The sequence below is a fragment of the Carettochelys insculpta genome, chromosome 8 (assembly GCF_033958435.1).
Source record: "Carettochelys insculpta isolate YL-2023 chromosome 8, ASM3395843v1, whole genome shotgun sequence".
NCBI classification, from domain to species: domain Eukaryota; kingdom Metazoa; phylum Chordata; order Testudines; family Carettochelyidae; genus Carettochelys; species Carettochelys insculpta.
The window spans coordinates 63,100,222-63,121,630 of record NC_134144.1 but is presented as its reverse complement, the minus strand read 5'-3'; the positions used below and the strand labels follow the sequence as shown (position 1 = coordinate 63,121,630).

The following is a 21,409-nucleotide window of genomic DNA, read 5'->3' as shown; positions in this document are numbered from 1 at the left end:
TGCATGTCCTCACTCTTCCTGAACGAGTCCCTTCTCTGGTACAGCATATCGAAAATCTGTTATTAATTATTATGCAAATAATGGGTCCAATCTTGCAACCAACCACTACTGCGTTACGTTAAGTGTTTGCAAGGTCAGGCCCTATGCTGTTGCTTAGCAAAAGATTATGGAATGTGGGATTGGTGTTACTTACAGTTTTTAAAATGTAATATTTTAAGTGTAGTCAATAACCATGATTTTCAACCTTTTTGCAGACCCTTAAAAATTTCAAATGTAGGTGCAGACCTCTTTGGAAATAATGAATGTTGTCTACAGCAGACTACAGGCCAGAAACATCTGCTCTGTATGAACAGAAAAATCTTCTGAGTAATGCTGTTCTAAAACCAAAACACTTAGAGACTTTGCATTTCTTATTTTCCTAGCTGAATTATGAAAACACAGGAACACAGATTTATAACTGAAATATAAGATGCCTCCATGCAAATTCTAGCCATATCATACAACACGCAATATCCATTTACTACAACTAACTTAGCTTTATTGCAGGCACTTACAAATTATTTGACGTACAGTTGTTCAATACATTAGCATTATAAGGCTTAAGACAATTACTTACTAATTGGTACTATTCTATATTTATTTGATTTCCATGTCCAACTCAAGAACTGAATACTGGGCCTGCAGAATCATTAGCTGTGCACAGTCATAATTCTGCATAAAAAAGGCTAATAATTAAATTGTGCTTGGATACTGTAAAAGAATATTTTTAATTTTCAATGTAATTGAACAGTTTTCATTGGAAAATTGAACTAAAGACTTCATGCAGTGTAAACTGTTAGCACTGTTCTAGTAGTTGCAAATATTTTTAAAAGCAGGCTTTCTTGTTTTTTTTACTATTACAAAGTTATATTTACCTGGGAATATCAAACCTTAAAAACTAATATTTTACTGTCCTTCACTGCATTTTTTTCTTCTTTAAATTTTGATCTTTAAGGTGATCATGCCAAATAAAGATTAAAAAAATCCCTTCTATGTAACAAAAACTGATTATTTAGTGAAAGTAATAAGATAGTCTGGATAAGCTTGAATGTCATTAAATATGACAAACATTGATGGATTTGTCATATTGTCAGTCACACTATCAAATTGATCTGTAGGATCAGCGCTGTTTTTTGATGGAGGTGTAATTAGTCCTTGATTTCCAACACAGTATTCCCCAACCAGGACCCGGGCCAGGTACATGTATTTTTTCCCGTTCACATCCGGTTTTGAGTAGGTATCTTGTGCAGAATAATTGGCATTGACAGCAAAGTAGGTTCCTTTCCCATAGCATGCAGCTGTGATCAGAAACAGAAAAGGTGTGAGAATTTTTCATAAGCAAATAATGCTTTGTCTTCACTTTTCTATAATCCAAGATGCTTACAAACCTTTGCCAAACCTCCTCATGAATCAAAAAAAGAACATCCAAGACTGAAATGAGGGCTACAGCACCACTGCAGACTTACATTTCATGAAGCCTTTTACTAGCGTCAAGCATAATATTAAGTTTAACCTCTCACAACAGAGCAGCTGCAGGACATTAAACCCTCTCTCTAGGCAGGTCTACATTAGACTTGAAAGTCAAACCTAGATATGCAATTCCAGCTATGACAATTGCATAGCTGGAATCAACTTATCTAGGATTGTCTTCCCTGGCCTTACTCCTTGTAATAATGAGTACAGTAAACCCTTGCAATACATGCATTCAATAAGCATATATCTCACACTAGTGCGATTGGAGGTTCCTGTGTCCCAGGCGGCAGATTGGAGGAGAGATTTTTTTTGGGGGGTGGGGAGGGGAAATGAGGGATCTTGGGACTGAGGAAGGAGGAAAATGGGGAGTGAGGGTCCCTGGAAGATGAGTGGCCTGAGGTGAGAAAAATATTTGGAGACTGGAAAGAGTTCCTGGAAGCCAGGATAGGGTGGAGTGTGTGATTGGAGGGAGGCCTATAGGGACTGAAACATCTGTTAAAACAGCTAACCAGTTAAATTATTAAAATTATCCAATTTAACCAGTTACATTCACGTTTGGGAAGTACTCTTGAGATTTACCAAAGAAAGGAATTATGTATCATTGCTTCAAAGGCTGAGCCATGACTGTAATGGAGAACAGCTGAGGCACATACAAAATATACCTTATGTACAGAAATGGTCTCCATGGTCAGTAAGGCATCAGTGAGCATCTGAGGCATTTATATATGGATGGCACGATAACCTTGTCCTCCTGTGTTGTCATGCTCAAAAAACTATGCTTTAAATTTCATATTACCATTCATTCCAGCGTAACTGCGATTAAATCCCTTCTGATTAATAATGGTTAAGGAAGCACTCGTTGTTCCATGAAAAAGAAGCTTCTCATTATTTGTGTTGCCATTTTTGGAATCCATCTCCTGCTTTTTTATTTGGTAGGCCCGCCAGAAGAATGGATTTTGTATCCTTTCAATCTACAACATTAGAAAAAAATGAAATACTGATAATGACATCAGATCAGAAATCATGGCATCAGATCAGGAAAGCATAATGATTAATTACAAAGGGGCATTTTGTAGCCCTATTTATGGTGATATTTCTTGAGTAGATCCACTGAACTCAGTGTAATTTCTCCAAACTGACAAGAGCATTTTGATTGTGTGACTGGCACTCACTGTTTCATTGTGATTAATTATGATTAATGCAGCACTAGGCATTGCAGGTTGAACCTCCCAAAATCAGCACTCTCTTGTCCAGCAGGACCACAGACGTTACTGGACCAGGCACCCTGCGTTGGAGGGTTAGTGGTCTAGCAGCCTGGTCGCCTTGGGCATGGGAGCCTAAAAGGGCTTGCGTCCCTGGCTAGAGATGACAGCCAGATGGAGCCAGCCTCCGCAGGGCCAGGGCTGCACCTGATGCCTGCACGGCTGGGACCAGGACAGCAGCCCAGCCAGGTCCAGAACCAGTCTCTACAAAGTAGGGGCCATGCTGGCAACCTGGCTGGTCCAGAGCAGTTAGCCCAGCTGTGGCCAGTACCTACAGGGTTGGGGCAGTGTCCAGCACACAGGCCAGGGCCGTGCCTCTGGGTCTGGGGCCATGCCAGCAGCCCAGTTAGGGCACAGCCAGCACTTCTGTGGCCAGGACCAGAGCCATGGCTGGCAGCCTGGCTGGGGCTGGAACCAATCTCTGCAGCCAGGAGCCTAAGTTGGCCAGGATGATGTCAGCCCAGTAGGGACCCAGGTCTGGATAGGAGGTAAGGGAGCCCTGGGAGTGGAACTGTGGAGGTGGGAGGGGGAAGAGGAGCAGGCAGCAGACTGGGTGGCTGGAGTGGGGGACCACCCTTTGTCCAGGACAAGTCAGGTCCCAAGGGTGGCGCACAAAGGAGATGCAACCTGTACGTGAAATTGAAGTGTCTTGTTATTTGTGCTGCCATTTTGGTATCCATCACCTGCTTCTTTACGAGACTGGTCTGCCATTAGTAAAGACCTTGTATGCCCTCAAAGTATGAAGTTTTTAAAAAAAGATAATACTGATAACGACCAACATCTTCAACTAAAGCAGATCAATACTGGCATGACTTGAGAGCAGCACCTGGCCTACAATGTGATACAAAGTATTTTGCTTCCAGAGCCTCACTCTCTGAGTGATGTGTCTTTTTTGTAGTGGGTTAACAGGGTATCAAAACATATATAGAATACCCCATAAAAAGAAACAGTAGTTACAAAATAATATATCCATTTAGGAAAAGGTTCCTTAGTTAGATTTTCTCTATACTGCTACGCTGCTGTCCCGTAACGTTTATGCATCTCCAGTGAGCTGTTAATCTTGAAAGTGGTAGGTTGCGGGGGTTAGAATATAGCAAAATATGACAGGGAGATCAACAGTTTTGGTGTATGTTAATGGTCTTATTATATGGTGGTGTGATATCTTGTGTTAACAGCATGCATTGAAAGGAAAAGAAAGTAGAGACCAGGTAAGAAGTGTTATCTGAAAGGAAAGAGCCCCTCTAAGCCTATATCCAGCTAAGCAAGCGTATGCACATGTACATGAGCAAGGTAATAATGGCTATGTCTATGCTAGACAAAGGCTTCGAAATGGCCTCATCTGGGAAGGATGAGGAGGAGCCGCTGGGGTAAACCTCCCCCAAATCCTCTGGCTCCCGAGTTTGGTGATATACTTGCTCCCTGGAGGACTGTGAAGGGAAGTATCGGGATTTGGGACCTAATTCCCCCTGGGACAACTGTGTTCCCGTCCCAGAGAGAGAGTGTACATGGAAGTATTGACGAGTAGTAGGAGAGGACCTGCCCCTGGATCTAGACCTGCGGTGTCTGTGTTCAGCATGATGAGGATGACCATAGCAGCATGGGCAAGGGCCCAGTGATGGAGACCTGGACCACGATTGGGGACTGTACCCATGATGTCTGGGAGAGTGGGACCCCCGCGATGACATTGATAATGGTGAAGCCGGTTTTTGATAGTACTCAAGGGGATCCATGCACAAAAATGGTGAAGGTGGCCCGAGCAACAGTGAAATTGGTTGGAGGAACAGAGAGGGAGGCCTGAGATAAGCCGGTGGAACTACAGCCCGGCGGTGCGGCGTGTGTATCTCGGGGGGGGGCGGCCGGGGGGGGGGGGGGGGGCTGGGTGATAAGGGCAGCGCGGCCCTGCCTGGAGATGGACTAAGGTGCTGAGATTTTGCTTTTGCCTTGCCCCTCCCCTGCGGGGTGGGCGCCGTCCCCTCCCATGCCGGGGATCTCGGCCCCGTTGTTGGTGCCGCGCTCGGCACTGTCAGCGGCACTGCCGCGCGGGTAACTTCCTCCGGCGCCGATAGGCTCCATGCTGGGTGGCCCTGCGTCATCGGCGCCGTGGAAGCTGGTGCCGCATGCGTTGGTGCTGCCGATTCCGGCACTTGCCGCGCTGGTGCTCGCGGCACCCTCCGTGCCGGCTGTTGTGTAATTGGAGGCTCGGCCTCTGCCACGTGCACTGCTGCGCTGCCGGTTTCATGAGCTCGCGGCTGGGGGCTCTGCGTTCTGCTCGTCCTGTCCGCTGGGCCCGCCGGCAAGGATCGAGCCGGGGAGAGTTTCCTCCTCTTCTGCACAGAGGGGGTCAAAGAGGTTGCCTTCCTTTTATGCAACCCAGAGGGCCCTTCTGCGTGAGGCTTCTCCGGCGGTTCAGGCTGGAAAGCCTTATCAAACAAGAGCATTTTGAGCCTCATCTCTCTTTCTTTCTCTTCTTTTTTTTTTTTTTTTTTAATAGTGACAAAACAAACAAACTACACATAAAAAACAACTATCTTATCTGTCTCTGGCTTTAGCCGGAGCGGATTCTGTCTGCAGCCGATGGCGGTTGAGAAGGAACTGGCGGGGACCGGATCGCGCACATGGCCAGGAGCGCGCAAGAGAGCGGCACGTGTCGGCGCATGCGCAATCCAATAGAAACTGCTAGAAGAATTCCGATCTGCGGCGCCGGGTGAGCCCGACACCTATTGTGGAACACCCACGGGGACCACTCGAAGAAGGAGAGGTGATTTCCCAAATGCTTTTGATAGCTGCTAACAGACTGATGGGGTTTCCTCCCAAAACCTGTCATAGGCACTCAGGTCCTAGAAACTTAGCTGATATAAACCAGCATAACCTCATTTGCTTCAGTGGAGCCTAGCTGAGCCAGCTGATGTTCTGGCCTTAACTGCAAAGGAAAAGAGGCAGTGCTAATTCTATCACCAGCCCCCAGTCACAGCATACTCTTGATAGCTTTTCAGAAGAAGTCCAGTTTCACTGGAATATTGGACAGTGTGACTTTAGTAGGCTTCTGAAAGCTGGTGCCACATCTGTGATAGCTCAGCTTCTTTTTAGAACTTCCTTTTTCAAAGCAGTAAGAAGATCCACAAATAAGAACAGACTGGGACAAGATATTTATTCTGTGCTGCATCTGCTCACATCTGGAAGCTGAAGCTAGACAAATTCAAAAGAGCAAGAAACTATATATTTTTAACAGTGGGGATAATTAAAAAATGGAACAATTTAACACTTTTGTCCTGGTGGATTCTCACTCACTGGCAATTTTAATATCAAGACTGGATACTTCCTAAAAAATCTGCTCTTTTTCAAAATAAATTCTTTTGGGGAACTTTTATGGCCTGTGTTATGCAGGTGGTCAGTCTACACGGTCACAACGATTCTTTCTGGCCTTGGAATATATGAATCTATTAAATAATTCCTCACCCATCAAGGAATTGTCCAAATCTTATAAATCTAAAAATCTTCTTCCACCCTTTGCCATTCTCTAGAGCTATGTCTAAACTGCAGCCTGGAGGGCCTCTGACAGAAGCTTGCTGCTCCAGGAGCATTCTGCTGACATCCTGGTCATCCTCCTTCCACAAGGAAGAAGGGATGTCTCGGGAGAGGGGGTGTTTCCAGACATTTGGCCCTGTGTGGATAAGCCAAATGTTGGGAAAGCCTCTACTGACAGAACTGTCAGCAGGAGATAAGCAAGCACGTTGCGCAGTTTGCGTATCTTTTGCTGACAGTTCTTGGCACCCTAGACATAGCCTAATATATGCCAATCACCAAGATAGCTGGGCTCAGAAACCAAGACAGCATTTTACCTTTTCAATTTTGAACTTAGAACATGTGAGTTGAAATTTCGTCTGAACATCTTGATATTCCTTCATTTCTGAATGTAGAGGCACCACTTTGACATGTTCTTTTTTCATATCACACCACTCTACAGGAAGAGCTAACAGATTACCTGCAAAGTAAATAAGATGCAATCGTTATACTAGAGTCCTTTGGTTATGCTGACATATGTGTTATTAAATTCTTCCTGAAAGCAGAACACCATTTATTACCCAATCTCTAATTCATGTCATTCTTTGTCAAGAGAATGCATAATCCATGGCTCTCACTGATACACACAAAGCATTACAGGTAATGCTTTCACAGGTAGCACACTGCCAGCTCCGGTTCCACTTTCCTCCTCATGCAGAGTGGTGGCTAAAAGAAAAGCAGGGAGGATAGTTTGCTGCCTAGAACTGGAACCAAGGGGCCCAGAATTGAGGGAACTGTAAAAGTGGCATCAATTTTTATCCTGACCCCAGACTTGAGAATGGGAGCAGAGTAAATAACTCTCTGCACAATTTATTTGGTTGATCATCAGACGAATTTAACCAAGGTTTGGGACACTTTAAGGCATTTACTTTCAGCCAGACACCACTCTGTCATCTTCACATTTGTATCCAGGTAATGCCTAGAAGCATTAAGGGTGCTTGTTTCTAGCCTTTAATCTTCTCATTATACCAGGAAACAAAAGGTTCTACAGACTGAATAAACATCTAGGTGATCAAATTCAGGAGTGCAGCCCAATCTTCCAACTCTAAATATTATCATTAAAAAAAGGGCCTACAGATTTGTCACTGCTTAGCTTTTACTCAGCCCAAATGGGGACTCAGAAAAACTCACACTAAACTCACTGGGAGTTTGTCTGCATGAGGACTACATAAAAGCTTAACATCCTTGGAATATGGACCTAATACAGCATTGATGTCAGTAGTAAAGGGCCACATTTAAAAAGGAAATCACAGTTTCCTCACTATCCTTAATTAGGAAATCACCCATCAAAGTAAATGGGAGTTCTACCTGACAAAAGACTGCGTAAAAACTGAACAAAGGCCCCTGTATTTGGAGTGCCTAAATTAGCCTGCTGTGCAGCGCTGAAGAATGTTTTTTTGCAGCATCTTTCACCATGACCCCTCCTTATGAATTCATGACATGGGGGGTGGAGGAGGAGCATGCGGAAATGCTAACTGTGGAAAGGTTTGGGAACAGATATAGCCCCACCATAACCCCTTCCTTGTCTCTGTTCTGGGAAATGATGGGGTATGGGAGACAGTCAGAATTAATCCTGCTGTCAACAGGCATCTGAGAGAAAAGGGAGTTTCCTTATCATGCCAAGCATAACTTCCCGTCCTCTCAAAATATAAAGTCACACTCCACTGTTCTCTTTCTTAGTTCATGTCAGAGATGCTAAGCGCTTGTGTTGTCATTCATTGTCAATGGAATGGAATTTAAGGCAAAGGAACCCTCTGCTGAAATTCCCCTCACTCACCTCTTCCCAAGATGATAAAGATTACATCGAAAGAAAAAAGTAGGGGCATCTGAGAGAACAGTGACCATCCTTCATGACTATAATTATATTATTCCTTAAACACAGAAACATTTATTCTAGTGGGGACAGATGATAAACAGCTCCCATTAAGAGTCTACTCTTGTTATTGTACCTGTCGAGGTAGTAGTTCTTTGAGGCTACAGTGCCACTATGGTAGACATTGTACAAACAATAGAAAGATGGTCACTGCCCTGAAGCATTCATATAATCCAAGTGTACGATGAGAGACAACAAATGGATAGAAAAGAAGTGGGGGAATCACAAGATAAGAATGACATTATTCTAGAAGATCTATGTGACAAGTGGGGTTCACTAGACTAGCTGCCTAATTACTGCTGTGTTCTTTTTAGGCATCAGAGTATTTATTCTCCGTGTTTCTCTCAGTTTTAATAAATCAGAGACACACAATCCCCTTCTGTTTCCTATTCTAGCACCTTTTGCACTTCTCCAGTATATGGCTGCTCAGATGAGTTAGTATTCTAGAACACACAGCTATTTTGTTTGTCCCTTGTACCCTCCTCTCACAGCTCACCCATGCTCTCTTAGATACAGCATGATCTTAAGGAACACCAAGCAGCTTTCATTCACCTTCATCTTTTGAGACTCGAACAATGGCCATACTTTTCCCTCTGTCATCGATAGCACGTTTGGCTACCAGATCCACTCTGTAGTTTCTATTATTAAAGGTGATGTCAATCTCTCTTTGATTCAACATTGCCGCATCCTCTATGCGTAGATTTGTTAGTTTGTCAAAAGACAGGTACTGATCATTTTCTAAATATTGCCACTTAACGAGGCTGCTGAGAAGCTCTGCTTTGTACTGTTCTTCTTGAAACTCTCTGACTCTTTTGATTATGTGCTGAATTTCCAAGTTAGCACGCAACACATCTTTGGTAACACCAGAAATTTGAATTGAAGGGATAGTATCCTTGGAATCCAGCTGAATAGTAATGTGCAATTTCTTCTGGAGGTCTTCCAGTTCTGCAAATTCCTGTTCCTCAAAGCTTAAAATTGCTTCATCGGTGACACTCATTTCATGCTGTTCTTTTAAAATCAGGTTTCTAATCCAGGCTGCAGCATCTTCCACATTTTTCTGGCTTTCACCACAAAACTGAAAAACAGTTGGCTCAATTTTCTTTTGCAAAACCAATGTGGTTTTTTTTTCTCTAGTACGTTTTCCAAAGCCAAGGAATGCTGTAATAAAATACAAATACTTGCAGTTACTAAAGTGAAGTCAAGGTTATTTATTCCTCCATTTAAAAATCAACAGGTAGACATCTACTTACAAGCACATTTTGACCAGAAGGACTCTGAAGCAGGCGCCTCAGGTACATTAGCAGTAACTTCTCTTTTCTGCATGCTTGCGTGGAACACACTTAGTAGTTGTGGCTGGAAGATGATAACTTTAATGGTTTTCACAGACTGAACAAATTTACTTGCAAAATCAACTACAGCATCCATCATGTTATTAGCTACTTCAGCTGGATCAAGGCCTGCTTGACCTGTAACAAATATAACAATATAAAAAAACATACACTACAATATGCTGGAAGACATTTAACACTCATATGATTTTATTCAAGTAATGGGCCAAGGCATAGCATAGCGTCCAATCCTGCACGGAGTCCAATAATTCTCATTGATTTGAATGGTCATTTTGTATGATCAAGGAATGCAAAAACAGGGCTAAATAAAGACTCAGGCCTAGAGAGACAGGTTCCTATCCTATAGAACTAACGTATATTCCTGCTCCTACAGAAGTCAGTTGAAATTCCCACTGACTCCCACGTAGGCACTTTCCAGTGGATTGTCCCTGAACGTCAGGCAACCCGAGACAAGTATTCGTGGTCGCCTAGACCAGAGGTGCGCAAAGTGGGGGGCATGTGAAATTCATTAAGCAGGGGCGCAGCAAGACTGGCTGTTGGATCCCAGGCTCATCCAGCTCATTACAAATGTTGAAATATGTTACTGTTTCTGTGTGTATTCACATTTACACACTGACTAAAAGTTTTTACATTCTACAGAATTATTTTCTTACACATGCTGAAAGGTTTTTTCCTCCATATGAACATAACTGAAATTTCCATTGGTTTGGATTACATTAGACAGGTTGAGAAGGCCCTGCAAATTGCAGGATGAAAAGTGGGGCCCAATGTAAAAAGTTTGCTCACCCCTGCTCTAGATAGTAATATTATATGGACATTCTCAAGTCTCTTATGTTAAGATACAACAACCTTAAGTCACTTGATAGGATTTTTATATGTAAGCTAAACAGTTTCCTCCAGCTTCCTTATTTCAAAAACCTTGCTGACTGTCACTAGAATTATTCGTTGCTCTAACACCATAACAATTTTCTTAATATAGACGAATAAGCTTAACAGGTAAATCAAATCCTTGGAGCACTGATGCCAATGGAATTACCCAGGATGAATTTGATCTCATAAGAGTTCATTGGAAAATAAAACTAAAACCAAAGAAAACATAAACCTGTTCCAATTGCTGGGAAAGCAACAGATGTGTACTTCCTCAGTTCACACTCCTGGAGCACTCTGGAGACTAATAATCTGGTATCATTCTGGGCAACAAGATGAATTATTTTTTTGCATAGCAAGTTTCCTGCTTCTGTAGTTATAAAGTTGCTGTGAGGTTGTGAGGCTGTAAAGTGAAAGAAAATATATGACACGACTGAAAGTGAGAAATCCTTTAATTACCCATAATGTAAACTTTCCTAAACCATCATCATGCCTGTACGACCTGCCTGTACTACCCTTTCCCTAAATTCCTGAATTGGCTTCCTGTTATCTTCTACACCAGAGCCAAACCCCTTATCCCCACTTTCAAGGGTACAGCTTTGTTTCCATCCATGTTATCTGACTTTATTCCTCAGTTTGTTCCGTGCACTCAGACAACTTGGTGCAACTCAGTGCACCACTGGTATCCTACTGCAGCCTGGCACCTTTTCTCGTTTTGTCCCTTTATCTTGGCTCTCCTCTCCGGTTCTCTAGACTACAAAGCTCCACCCCTTCTTCACCACTCCCATCAGATCCACTTCCTTTGCTTGCCTTTCAGTGCTAACCTACACACTTGCCTCTTCTCTGATTGTCTTCCCTCCCATTAGGTTTGCTTAAACACAGATCTCTTTTTTTCTTGTTGGATCCTTTATCTGCCATGGGTTGGATTTATCATTCCTTAATGTATTTGGTCTAAAATTAGATACAAGTTCCACTGAGGTAGGAACTTTTCCTTTTTCACTTGTTTCTGAGCCATACGGACAATGTGTTGGATTTCCGGGAAAGGCCAGCTGCACACTACTATTCCTTAGCTTCAGAAGAATGTCAGAGGATTGTCTCGGAAACGGAAGGTCTTCTGAGGCTACTCCAATGGGGTACAGTTTATTTTATTGCATTTGAACATATACTACCCAGGGCTCAGGCTCTGACCAAAGGCACCATCGAATGCTTTGTGTCTTTGCCCTGTTTTGAAGAATTTTACTGGGACAATATGACGAGACACAATGGAGTAGGTTCTTTTAATTTACCTTGAGACTGATATTACTTAAGGATTTTTCTTTTTTGCTTTGTATTTATTTAGCATCTCTTAGGATGTTTTACAAGTATCATCTTTAATTAAAGAGTTGAGAGATCATGGATAAACACTAGTACAATAGTGGGTTGATTTTCAGAAGTATTTTGCACCTGCCAGTCCCGCTGCCTTCAGCGACAGCTGTGGGTGCTCAGTGCCTCTAGAAAGAATGTCACAAATGTACTTATACCTAGCTGAGCACATTCAGCTTCAACCTGTGGTCCAGCACCTTCCAAAATTGCCTTAGAGACACCTTAAATGAGAAAAGCCATATTAGTTTGACAAATCAAATTAACAGTATTCTTAAAATCTCTCCTAGGTCAACAGGGCCGAGTACCCCATCTCTCATTTGTGGCAACAGTATAGGCCCAGACTTTAAAAAGAAACGTTGAACTTCTCTTGTCTGGCACCCTTGGGACCTTACTGGTGCTGAATGAGAGAATTTGCTGGACCATGGGAAGTCAGTATTGTATAGCATATTACCCACACTGCCACTGCTTACTGGGCTCTTGGAAGACATTTAGGGGCAAATTACAGCTGAATAACAGCACAGAACACAAGAGCCAGGACTGGTGACTGTAAACATGTTTTATCAGACCAGGGGAAAGATGGTTACACCCATGATAAGTGCACATATGGCTAACTAAAATTATGCCAGATTACGGATGTTGCCAGATGAGAAGGTTCCAATCTGCAGAAGTCTACATCATGCAGAGGCACCTGGTCTTGAAAAGTGCTGAATACTCAAAAGTTCCCAATAAAACTTTTTTTCCTTATAGACCAGTATGATAAAATTGAATATGGACAAACCAAAACCACCCCAGCTTTCAATAAAAATAAAAGCTTAGATTATTTAAAAGGGAGAACACTTATGGAATGTTTAAACCTCATACAGACTGTAATAATAGGGTCAAGATGGCTTGCTCCTTGAGGGCTGGAGGACCTATGGCTGGTGAGCCCTTATTACTAAAGAGGCACACATTGATTGAATCAGGTAATTCCCAATAAAAGAGAGCATGTGGCTGCTGTGCAGGGGGAAGTTTAAGAAACTGCATTAAGTAAAAAAGGGTTCTGCAAGGAAGAGCGTAATCACAGGTGGGTTTGGAAGCCAGAGCAACAAACCTGAGGCTCCAGATAGATTGGGCTTGGGAATGGCCTGCTAAAGTGGGAAACACTGCAGGCAGTAAGGCCTGTAGGGTGAATTTGGAGACTGCTGTGAGTCTTCAGCAGAAAAATGTGGGACATAATGCTTCCCTATTTGGACTACAAGCAGGAAGAAATAAGGGAGTCACTGTACAAGAGGGTAAAATGAATTGACTGCATTTTGGGACTCTCGGGTTCTATTTTGGAGTTCTGTTTAAGTGAATAAATTTGAATGCCGGAGAAAGGGTGGTGAATGGATCAGAAATGCTTGTGTGGAGTTTATTTAAAAAGCCCCCTGAGGGAGAAAGCGTTAGGTAAATACCACAGAGGCACTCCTGGACATGGGAAGTAGTGGACTCCAAAAAACACACAACGTAACAATGTCATGCCTGCTAGAGGATTCTATATGAAGTGTTAAATATTTTAGAAAAAAGATATTAAATGATATAGCATTCTTCTATACTAGGTTAATAATATGGTTTCAATAATATGGTAACAAATGATATCAAAATACAGACACTTTGTAGTACAGTTTTCCCAGTCTGAAATTGCCAAGGCAAAATTAATTAAAAATACTCTTATGTATTGAAAATCCTTCCACCCATCCCCTTACACATGCATTCAAAACTAGTCACAATGTATTTCTCATTAACCTCCATCACAAAAGTACCTGTTTTGAGGTTAAACGTTTGATTTGAAATATTTACAATGACATCTGTCTTTGCTGTGGTAATGTCTCCAGTTTCTATTTGAAATGCAATGGAACCAATCTGCATTTCATATGCTCCCTGAAATGGTGTCGAAATGGGGCTAAACACAACTGGAGGAGAAAACAGAGAAATTAAAATGGATAAAAAGTGTATCTCAGCAAAGATTCTATTCCCAAGAGTGAAGGACTCATCAGCCTCTACATACATTTATTGAGAAAGCTCACAAAAATTTTGAATTTTAGTCTTAGCCTGTCACATTTCCATGGAGATTGCAAAAATGCCCAGTTTACAACAGACTATTAAATAACATTCACTCACAAAAAGTTCAGGTAACTGTGTAAGACAACAGTGAGACAGGGAGAAGAGATCCACCCCCAATCTGGGTCTACAGCACATAGCTTAAAAGCAACCTGGCCTGCCCTAGCTGCTGCTCCAATATACAGGTTCAAGTACAGCTACAGTACCTCACTAACTGTAACTAACTAACCTCTTTGTAAACAAAGTCCCTGGTCTCAGTCTTTACCTGTTCCCATCACTGCCCTCCGAGCTGGGGTGCAGAAAAAATAAAACTTTTACAATAAACATGAATCACAGGTTACCCCTGTGGGATTGTACTCTCATACCACAGGCTCACTGCAGGACAATCGGAGTGAAAATATGATTTAGTATGAAAATAAGCAAGCTAGTGGGTTATAATTTTTTTTCAGTAATAGTTCGACAGGTTCTCTACTCCAGGACAGGAATTCCTTTTTTGTAAATTATATTCTTTAAATTGAATTATGTTTGCAATATTTTTCCTGTTCTTTATAATTCTACCAGGCTGGAGAACGGAAAAACAACACCCTTTCACACATGCATCTTGTAAGTCTTACTTTTTTGCAGACTGTCCATTGATTTTAACAGGTGTAAGAGTTTACCGGCTCAGAAACTTTGTTAGTTGGTATGGTAGTAAAAATACGTGAACCCCATCTACACTACAGATTCTACTGCTGTTATTACTGGTAGCATATTACAAAAGGCTTGGATTTTTGCTAGCATACACAAACCTATTGCTGGAAAGATTGTCATCACTTGTAAATACAATCTTCTGCTTTTACTCGTATTTACAAATAAGATTATCACTGCTTTCCTCTGAACTCTGGGTGAACGTTCACCAAACCAATATGTGGAGGAAAAAAAAATCTTAAAATTTTCATCTCTCAGAAGTTAAAAAAATACTTTCACAAAATAAACTTACCTTGTCCTCCCTGGGCACTCTTTGGCACAGCCTTTGGCATTTTAACATTGGTAATGTTTCCACCTGCTCTTTTTTGCAGTTCATCTGAAAATGCCTGGAAAGAGAACCATAGTCATCACCACTTGGCAAATTCTTTAGAGTTCTCTCAGTACAAATATAGGTTTGAAAAATAAAAATCAAAAAGTTAAAAATGTTTAGGAAAAAAAAGCTAAACTTGATGGACTAGATGCTGTCCACTGAGCAATCTTCTTCAACACAATAAAACATTGATAAATTGGAATCATAAAGCACGATTCCTTCAACATTATGAACAAGGGAGAGAAGCTGGCAAACTGTTTCAGGTTTAATACCTTCTGGCAATACAGTGATAGTTTAACTAGCCTTTAGCTGGGTGTACAGACAGAGGGCTTATTCCTAACCTGAGTTAAAGATATCACTCAACTCCTGTCCACATACAAAAACCTCAAAACTCACATTGGTAGTGCTTTTAACTCAAGTTGGATGAGCCATCCGGGCGTATAGGCAGCAGCTCAACTTGCACAATTTGTCAACTGCTACCAGAACCATATGATGCTGTACAGCACAACATGGCTGCTCTCACTCAAGCTAAATGAACTTAAGAGGAATTATAAACCTAAGTGTAAATTAGAGATGTTATAGGTTTACCAGACAACCAAAACGGATGTGGCTTACCCAGGTCCCCCCATGCCATCCCCACCCTTTAATTGGTTAACTGGTTAAATGCTAGGTAACCAATTAACCAAGATTTTACTGCCTTCACGTAGATAACCTGAGTTAATGATTCAGTGAAGACAAGAGACAGAGAGAGGAAGGGGAAGATCATGCTAATCAACGCTATGCATGAAAGATTCACATGATTCCATGGACCAAGGAATATTTCAGTATTAACCTCTGCCAGCTCCAGAAAAGGAGGAAAAAAAAGAAGTGCAGGAAAGTCAGGAGACAGTGTATGGAACACTCAAAGGGCAACTTTACATTCTGTATAGCATCCAAGGGCTACTCCGTCAGAACACGGGCAGCGAACACCTCGCAAGACAGTGTCTGAATAGAATTCCAAGGATAGTGTCTCAGCTACCATGATAATGAGCACACTGACACCTGCCCATATCAAAAGGAACTTAATGTAATGCCCTGCAGACCGAAGGGGAATCGGACACTGGACAATAACAGTAGACGCACTTTCTGTAGTAATCCTTTTCCTAATATTACTCTGGCATAGGTGAAGCTCTTCTAGTGGCAACAATGGTGGTATCACAAAGTAACTGGTAATCAGGGTTTCTGGCATGCTATTATTTAGTTCTGAGTGGTAAAGATGCCTTTGACAGGTTTACATTACCTCATCAACCATTGCTACCAGTGTTGGAGCATCACTGGTGCTAGACCAACACTGCAAAGAGGGCTAACCATTCCTGGGGCAGAGGCAGCAGGAAGTGAACGAGGAGACTTTAGGAAACTACTGACAGAAAACAGTGTAACCTAGTTCTGGGCTTGACACCAGTTCCTTAGCCCATGTGTAACAGAAAGAACAGTAACAGGATATAAGTTACCTGAATATTATCTGTATCAGTTGGATGCATCACAAAGTGAACTGCTTGAAGAGATTTCAGATTTTTTCTGCTACTGAATTTGAACACCTGGTCAAACATTAATTTAGCAACAACAGGCTTAGGAAACCCTAAATTCCCAGTTCCAATTGCTGGGAATGTGATTGTATTTAAAGACAGCTGCTCAGCAGTCTGAAGACATTCCATGATGATGTCTCTTAGGAGCTGTGAATCACAACAAAGTTCATATTAGTACATGAAAGTGAATATTTCAATCATGTATTTTACATTAAAATATTACAAATGAACATGGATTCACACACAACAACAAAAAAACAGCTACACTGTCATGCCAAAGGCCTATGTAACCCAGTATCCTGCCTAGATTCGTCACAAGCTTAGTTACATCAAAATTAACAGAGCCACCCCTTGGATTCTTAAGAAATGCTTCACTGATTTCTGTGGGGAGGGGATTCACATTAAATCTACACTAATGCCAAGCGAGAAACCCATTCAAACAAATGAAGATTAGGAAAATAAAAAGCCTTCTACCTTCTGTACGGATTCTTGCCCATTTTTCCAACCAGGAACAATGGCATGAAGCACAAAACAGCACCCCAGATTACATCCATCTGTTTTGAACACAGACCCTTCGTTAGCTACTTTGTCTAGTCCTTCTTCAGATAGCAGTGTCTGGAGCATTGGACCTGCCTTGCTCAGCAAAGCTTTAGAGAGTGGACCTTTATCAAGCTGCAGATCTCGAGCAACGCTGTTTACGATGATGTCAGTCTTAAACAAAACCAAACATTTGTTATAAGATGAAACTTGAAACGCTGAAGGTTAAGTGACTATCACATCATCTGCTGATTTAATAAAGCAAATTTAGAAAGTAGCAATCTGAAATAAAGCAAATGGTTTGACAAAATGGGCTAAATTATGCTCCATTATACTTTCACCATCCCACCTGACTTCTATGGGGCAGGTTGGGTGTAATAGAGCAAAATCTGTCCTTTATTCCACAGTTAATATTTTGCATGGGTATGTCAGAATCCTGTGTCCTTACCCTATGCTCTCTATGTTCATTTGAAAATTCCCTGTATATGACTCTCCTGCGGGTGGGATCACATTCTCGTAATAGTCCTACTTTTAGTGCATCAGCATGGTAAAACTGACATGATGCTATTACTGAATTTCGGATATCTGCTCCTGTTGGCACCACTAGGTAAACTGGTATGAGGAGGGGCAACCACCTGGGTGCACTTATTGTGGAAAGGGAAGTGAAGGAGAAATTACTAAAGAGAAACAGGAAAAAAAGAAGGAATCAACTCAAGGAAAGAAAGAGAGGGAAAGATTAATTCTCTTACTCCCTAGGTCAACATGGATTACGAATGACGTGTAAAGAGCCGTCACTGTATATCGAGTGTGGTACATGATGCTGTAGTAAAGCTCTCTGGTCAATGGAAGGTGTTACCTTTACAGGCTGTGTATACAGATCAAGCCATAAAGAAACACATGGTTGTAAGGACTTAATGTGACTAAGTACAGCTCAAATAAAATATAGTCTCAAATATGTGTAGATAGCATGTAAAATTAAACTTTGATTCACTTGTTTAAATGCTAGAATTGTATTAACATGATCAGTTATTTGTATTATCATCAGTGTATGTTTTATTGCTAATTATAACTGAAAATGAAGTATATCTTTTCACACGTTTTATACTTGAAAACAAAGCTTTATATCAAGCTTTATATGGAGAACATCCAATATCTTAAGATACTTACCGTAGCATCTTCAATGCTTCCTTTCTCCAAGATGATGCTTAATCCTTCATCTGTTGTTAACATCTGGAGATCCTTTCTGCTGTGAACATTTCTGCTTTTTTTAGGTTTGAAGGCTGCCTCAGATGGAGATGATGAATTGAGTTGGGGTGATTCATCTCTAAACACATCCTTCAATGCATCAGCGAGAGCCTGAACTGTTCTCTCCGAAGAGTCCACAAGATGAATCTTCTTCAGGCAGCTGTCCCCTGGAGAATCTTCCAAGGCTTCCTTAATAGACACTGCAATTGAATGTGCACACAGGTTTACTGGGAAACCAAAAATCCCAGAGCTTATAGCAGGGATGGCAATGGAATGATGATTGTGTGTTTCAGCCAGGATTAGGCTTTCCTTTACTGTTCTTTTTAATAGGCTCACATTCCTTTCTGGTCCACGATCTTCCCACCTGGGCCCAACAGCATGAATGACCTGTTTACATGGGAGTTTCCCAGCACCTGTAATAACAGCACGACCAGGTTGCAAACGGCCTTGTTTCTGCACAGTACGGTCACATTCTGCTTGTAGTTCTGGCCCTGCAGCTTGTGCAAGTGCCTCAGCAAGGCCACCAATATGCCGTAAGTCCTCATTTGATGCATTCACCACCACATCAGCTGCATGACTGCACAAGTCCCCTTTATAAACTGATACAACAACTCCATCTTGCAGAATCATTTCACAGAGGGGCTGGCCCTGTTTCTTACGCATGTTACTAACTTCATCAACTTCTCTTTGTTCTTCACCTTCGGCCTGCAGCCTGATCAGACAGTGAAACTGTTGTCGCACACCCGACACATACAAGTGTTCTTGTTCTTTGAAAAATGCCTTGGCCCCTGGTTTATCAATGACTACATTTTTTGAATATAACGAAGACAGAATTTGTTCAATTTTGGTGACTGCCTGGAGCACTTCCACTCTTGGTCCACTCAGGGAAATATTTCTGCATGCATTCTGTGCACCAAATTCAATTTTCACCCCTTTCTTTTTTAATTCAAGCCAAATATTGGACTTTTCCTTCTCCACAAACATTACAACTGCGGCAGACTTAGTGGTGATGACTTTTTGTACCATAGTGTTTTTATCCACAAAATCAGAAAGTTGCTGATAGGCTTCTGCCACTGCTTTGAAATAACCGGCAATGACTATTTGATCCTCCAACTCATTAATTATTATTGTTTCCTTGGAACAGTTATGTGCCTTGTACAAATGGTTGATTAATGAACTGCATTCTCTCTTTTTGAGGACTGAGTTGTCCTCCACGACAATGCATTTGAAAGTCAAATCCTTCTTCATTCCTTCTTCTGCTTTTAGAAGATCTCCAGGAGAACCTGCGATAAGCGTTATGTTGTCCTTGCCAAGCTCATAAAAGGCATTAATTTGATTTGACAGAAATAAGCTCTGTGACAGGGTGTTGTTATCTACACACTGTAGGAACTGGAAAATATAAGGATGGATATGGCTTGATTTCTGTGCCATGCTGTGCACTTTTTCTAGTATTTCACTTTTGACTTTAAATACTTCTGCAGCCACTCCATACATTTGGATACATTTTGATGATGCATCGTAAGACATCTTCAGAGATGGGTACTCTTTGTAAACATTCTCCTCTAGCCCAGAACTATGTAAAATTGCATACTTTCCTGGGTCAACTGATACAGTTTGTTCTATACTCTGGTTTTCTCTTTCAATTTTTTTCCTGGCATTTTCTATTAGCTCCTTCACTTCTCGCTCTGCATCCTTCATAACTGCTGCATCACCTACTAAGACAACCATGTTCTTGGGAATGTCAGGTATGATCAAAACACCATCCTTTACCAAGCTGTTTCTTATGGCTTCCCACATCCCTGGAATTATTTCACATTTAATGGCCTTGTACTTTGACATAGTACAAGAGAACTTTTTGGAAACATTTTCATTCCAGGACTTGATCAACTTAATCATCGATCTCTGTTTAGATAAGGCATTCGAGGGATGCAGTGTTACTCCTGGATTTGCACAGTTGGGTTGAGGCCATGTTAGTTCACATTTGCAATCTGCCATTTCATGATTTATTTCCTGGATTAACCTATTATCAGTCTGTAAAAACTGCCAGATGTAAGGATCCAGTGACATTATAATTGGTTCTGGCATCTTTATTTGTGGCCTTTCCTTTCCATATAGAGCTGTTCCCAATGAACTGTAGTACCGATACACAGAAATTGGAAGTTTGTTGAATGAATGCTGCTTTGCCAAGACAGTGTTTACATCTAAAAATAATAAAATAAAAAAGTTATCCAAGTCAAATCAATTAATTGAAGTCTTCCTAAGCTTATTACCATCAGAATATTTTTAATGTTACAAGTCAATAGTTAATACATTTCATTTGATTCTGACAAGAGCGCGTTTTAAGTTAAATGAAAATACTTCCAAGTTGTTGACAAGTGACATTTTTCTAGGTGCTCACGAGCTTGTTACAGGCATCTACAGTAGAGTACAATTACATACAAGTCATCATACTAGCCAGGAATACACAACAATTCTTACTCTAGCAACATTAAAAATAAGTCTGAGAGGCTCCATCCAAAAAAAAGTTGTAAAACTCTTTCTGCTTTATGAGCAGTATATCTGTTGTGTGAACAATGAACAAGACTGTGATTAAACAGGTTTAACTCTATTATGTGACTACAGTCAGACTCAAATATATACTAGTCAGATTCCTAAAGGGGAAAAATTCATCTAGGGTAATAGGATTTTAAGTGGACTTATGGAATTACAATGCACACAAATGTGCCACGTGGAAATTTAATAGACATTAGTGTCCTATACTTTTAACCCGTAGCATCTAACACATTAGCCACCTGTGGCTATTTGGCCAGTTGAATGTGGCTACTTGGTCTGAACAATAAATATATTTTCAGAACAATGTGGCTGGTGTGCTATAGCAGTAGTCCCTACAACAGCTACCGCTTCAGAACTGGTTGGACACAATGGCTTTTAACATTTTGGAGCCAAATGCTGCTTGCCTTGCCTATAGATAGGGTTGGCAGAACAAATATAATCAGTAAATGAAGGTAAGTGTCTATTGCGGGCGACCTACTGCAACTGAAGTAAACAAAAAAAAAAACAACAGTATGTTGGTGCACCTCCAAGGGATCAGTTGTCAGTGCCCTACTGCAGCGCAGGGAGCCCTCTGCAGCTCTGCATGC

General features: G+C 41.4%; 1 protein-coding gene across 1 annotated transcript in view; it reads right to left on the bottom strand.

The window, feature by feature from the left end:
* Positions 1-512: 512 nt before the first annotated feature.
* Positions 513-21,409, bottom strand: part of LOC142016889 (protein mono-ADP-ribosyltransferase PARP14-like) — a 32,980-nt gene continuing 12,083 nt past the window's right edge. The window contains exons 8-19 of the mRNA XM_075001318.1: positions 18,192-20,470; positions 16,962-17,198; positions 16,413-16,634; positions 14,845-14,938; positions 13,568-13,717; positions 11,945-12,007; positions 10,660-10,827; positions 9,459-9,674; positions 8,761-9,366; positions 6,614-6,756; positions 2,309-2,483; positions 513-1,337 (exon numbers count right to left, since the gene is read on the bottom strand). Of these exons, the coding sequence (XP_074857419.1) occupies positions 1,048-1,337; positions 2,309-2,483; positions 6,614-6,756; positions 8,761-9,366; positions 9,459-9,674; positions 10,660-10,827; positions 11,945-12,007; positions 13,568-13,717; positions 14,845-14,938; positions 16,413-16,634; positions 16,962-17,198; positions 18,192-20,470 (4,643 nt within the window). The 3' untranslated portion in view covers positions 513-1,047. The remainder of the gene's footprint in view (positions 1,338-2,308; positions 2,484-6,613; positions 6,757-8,760; positions 9,367-9,458; positions 9,675-10,659; positions 10,828-11,944; positions 12,008-13,567; positions 13,718-14,844; positions 14,939-16,412; positions 16,635-16,961; positions 17,199-18,191; positions 20,471-21,409) is intronic.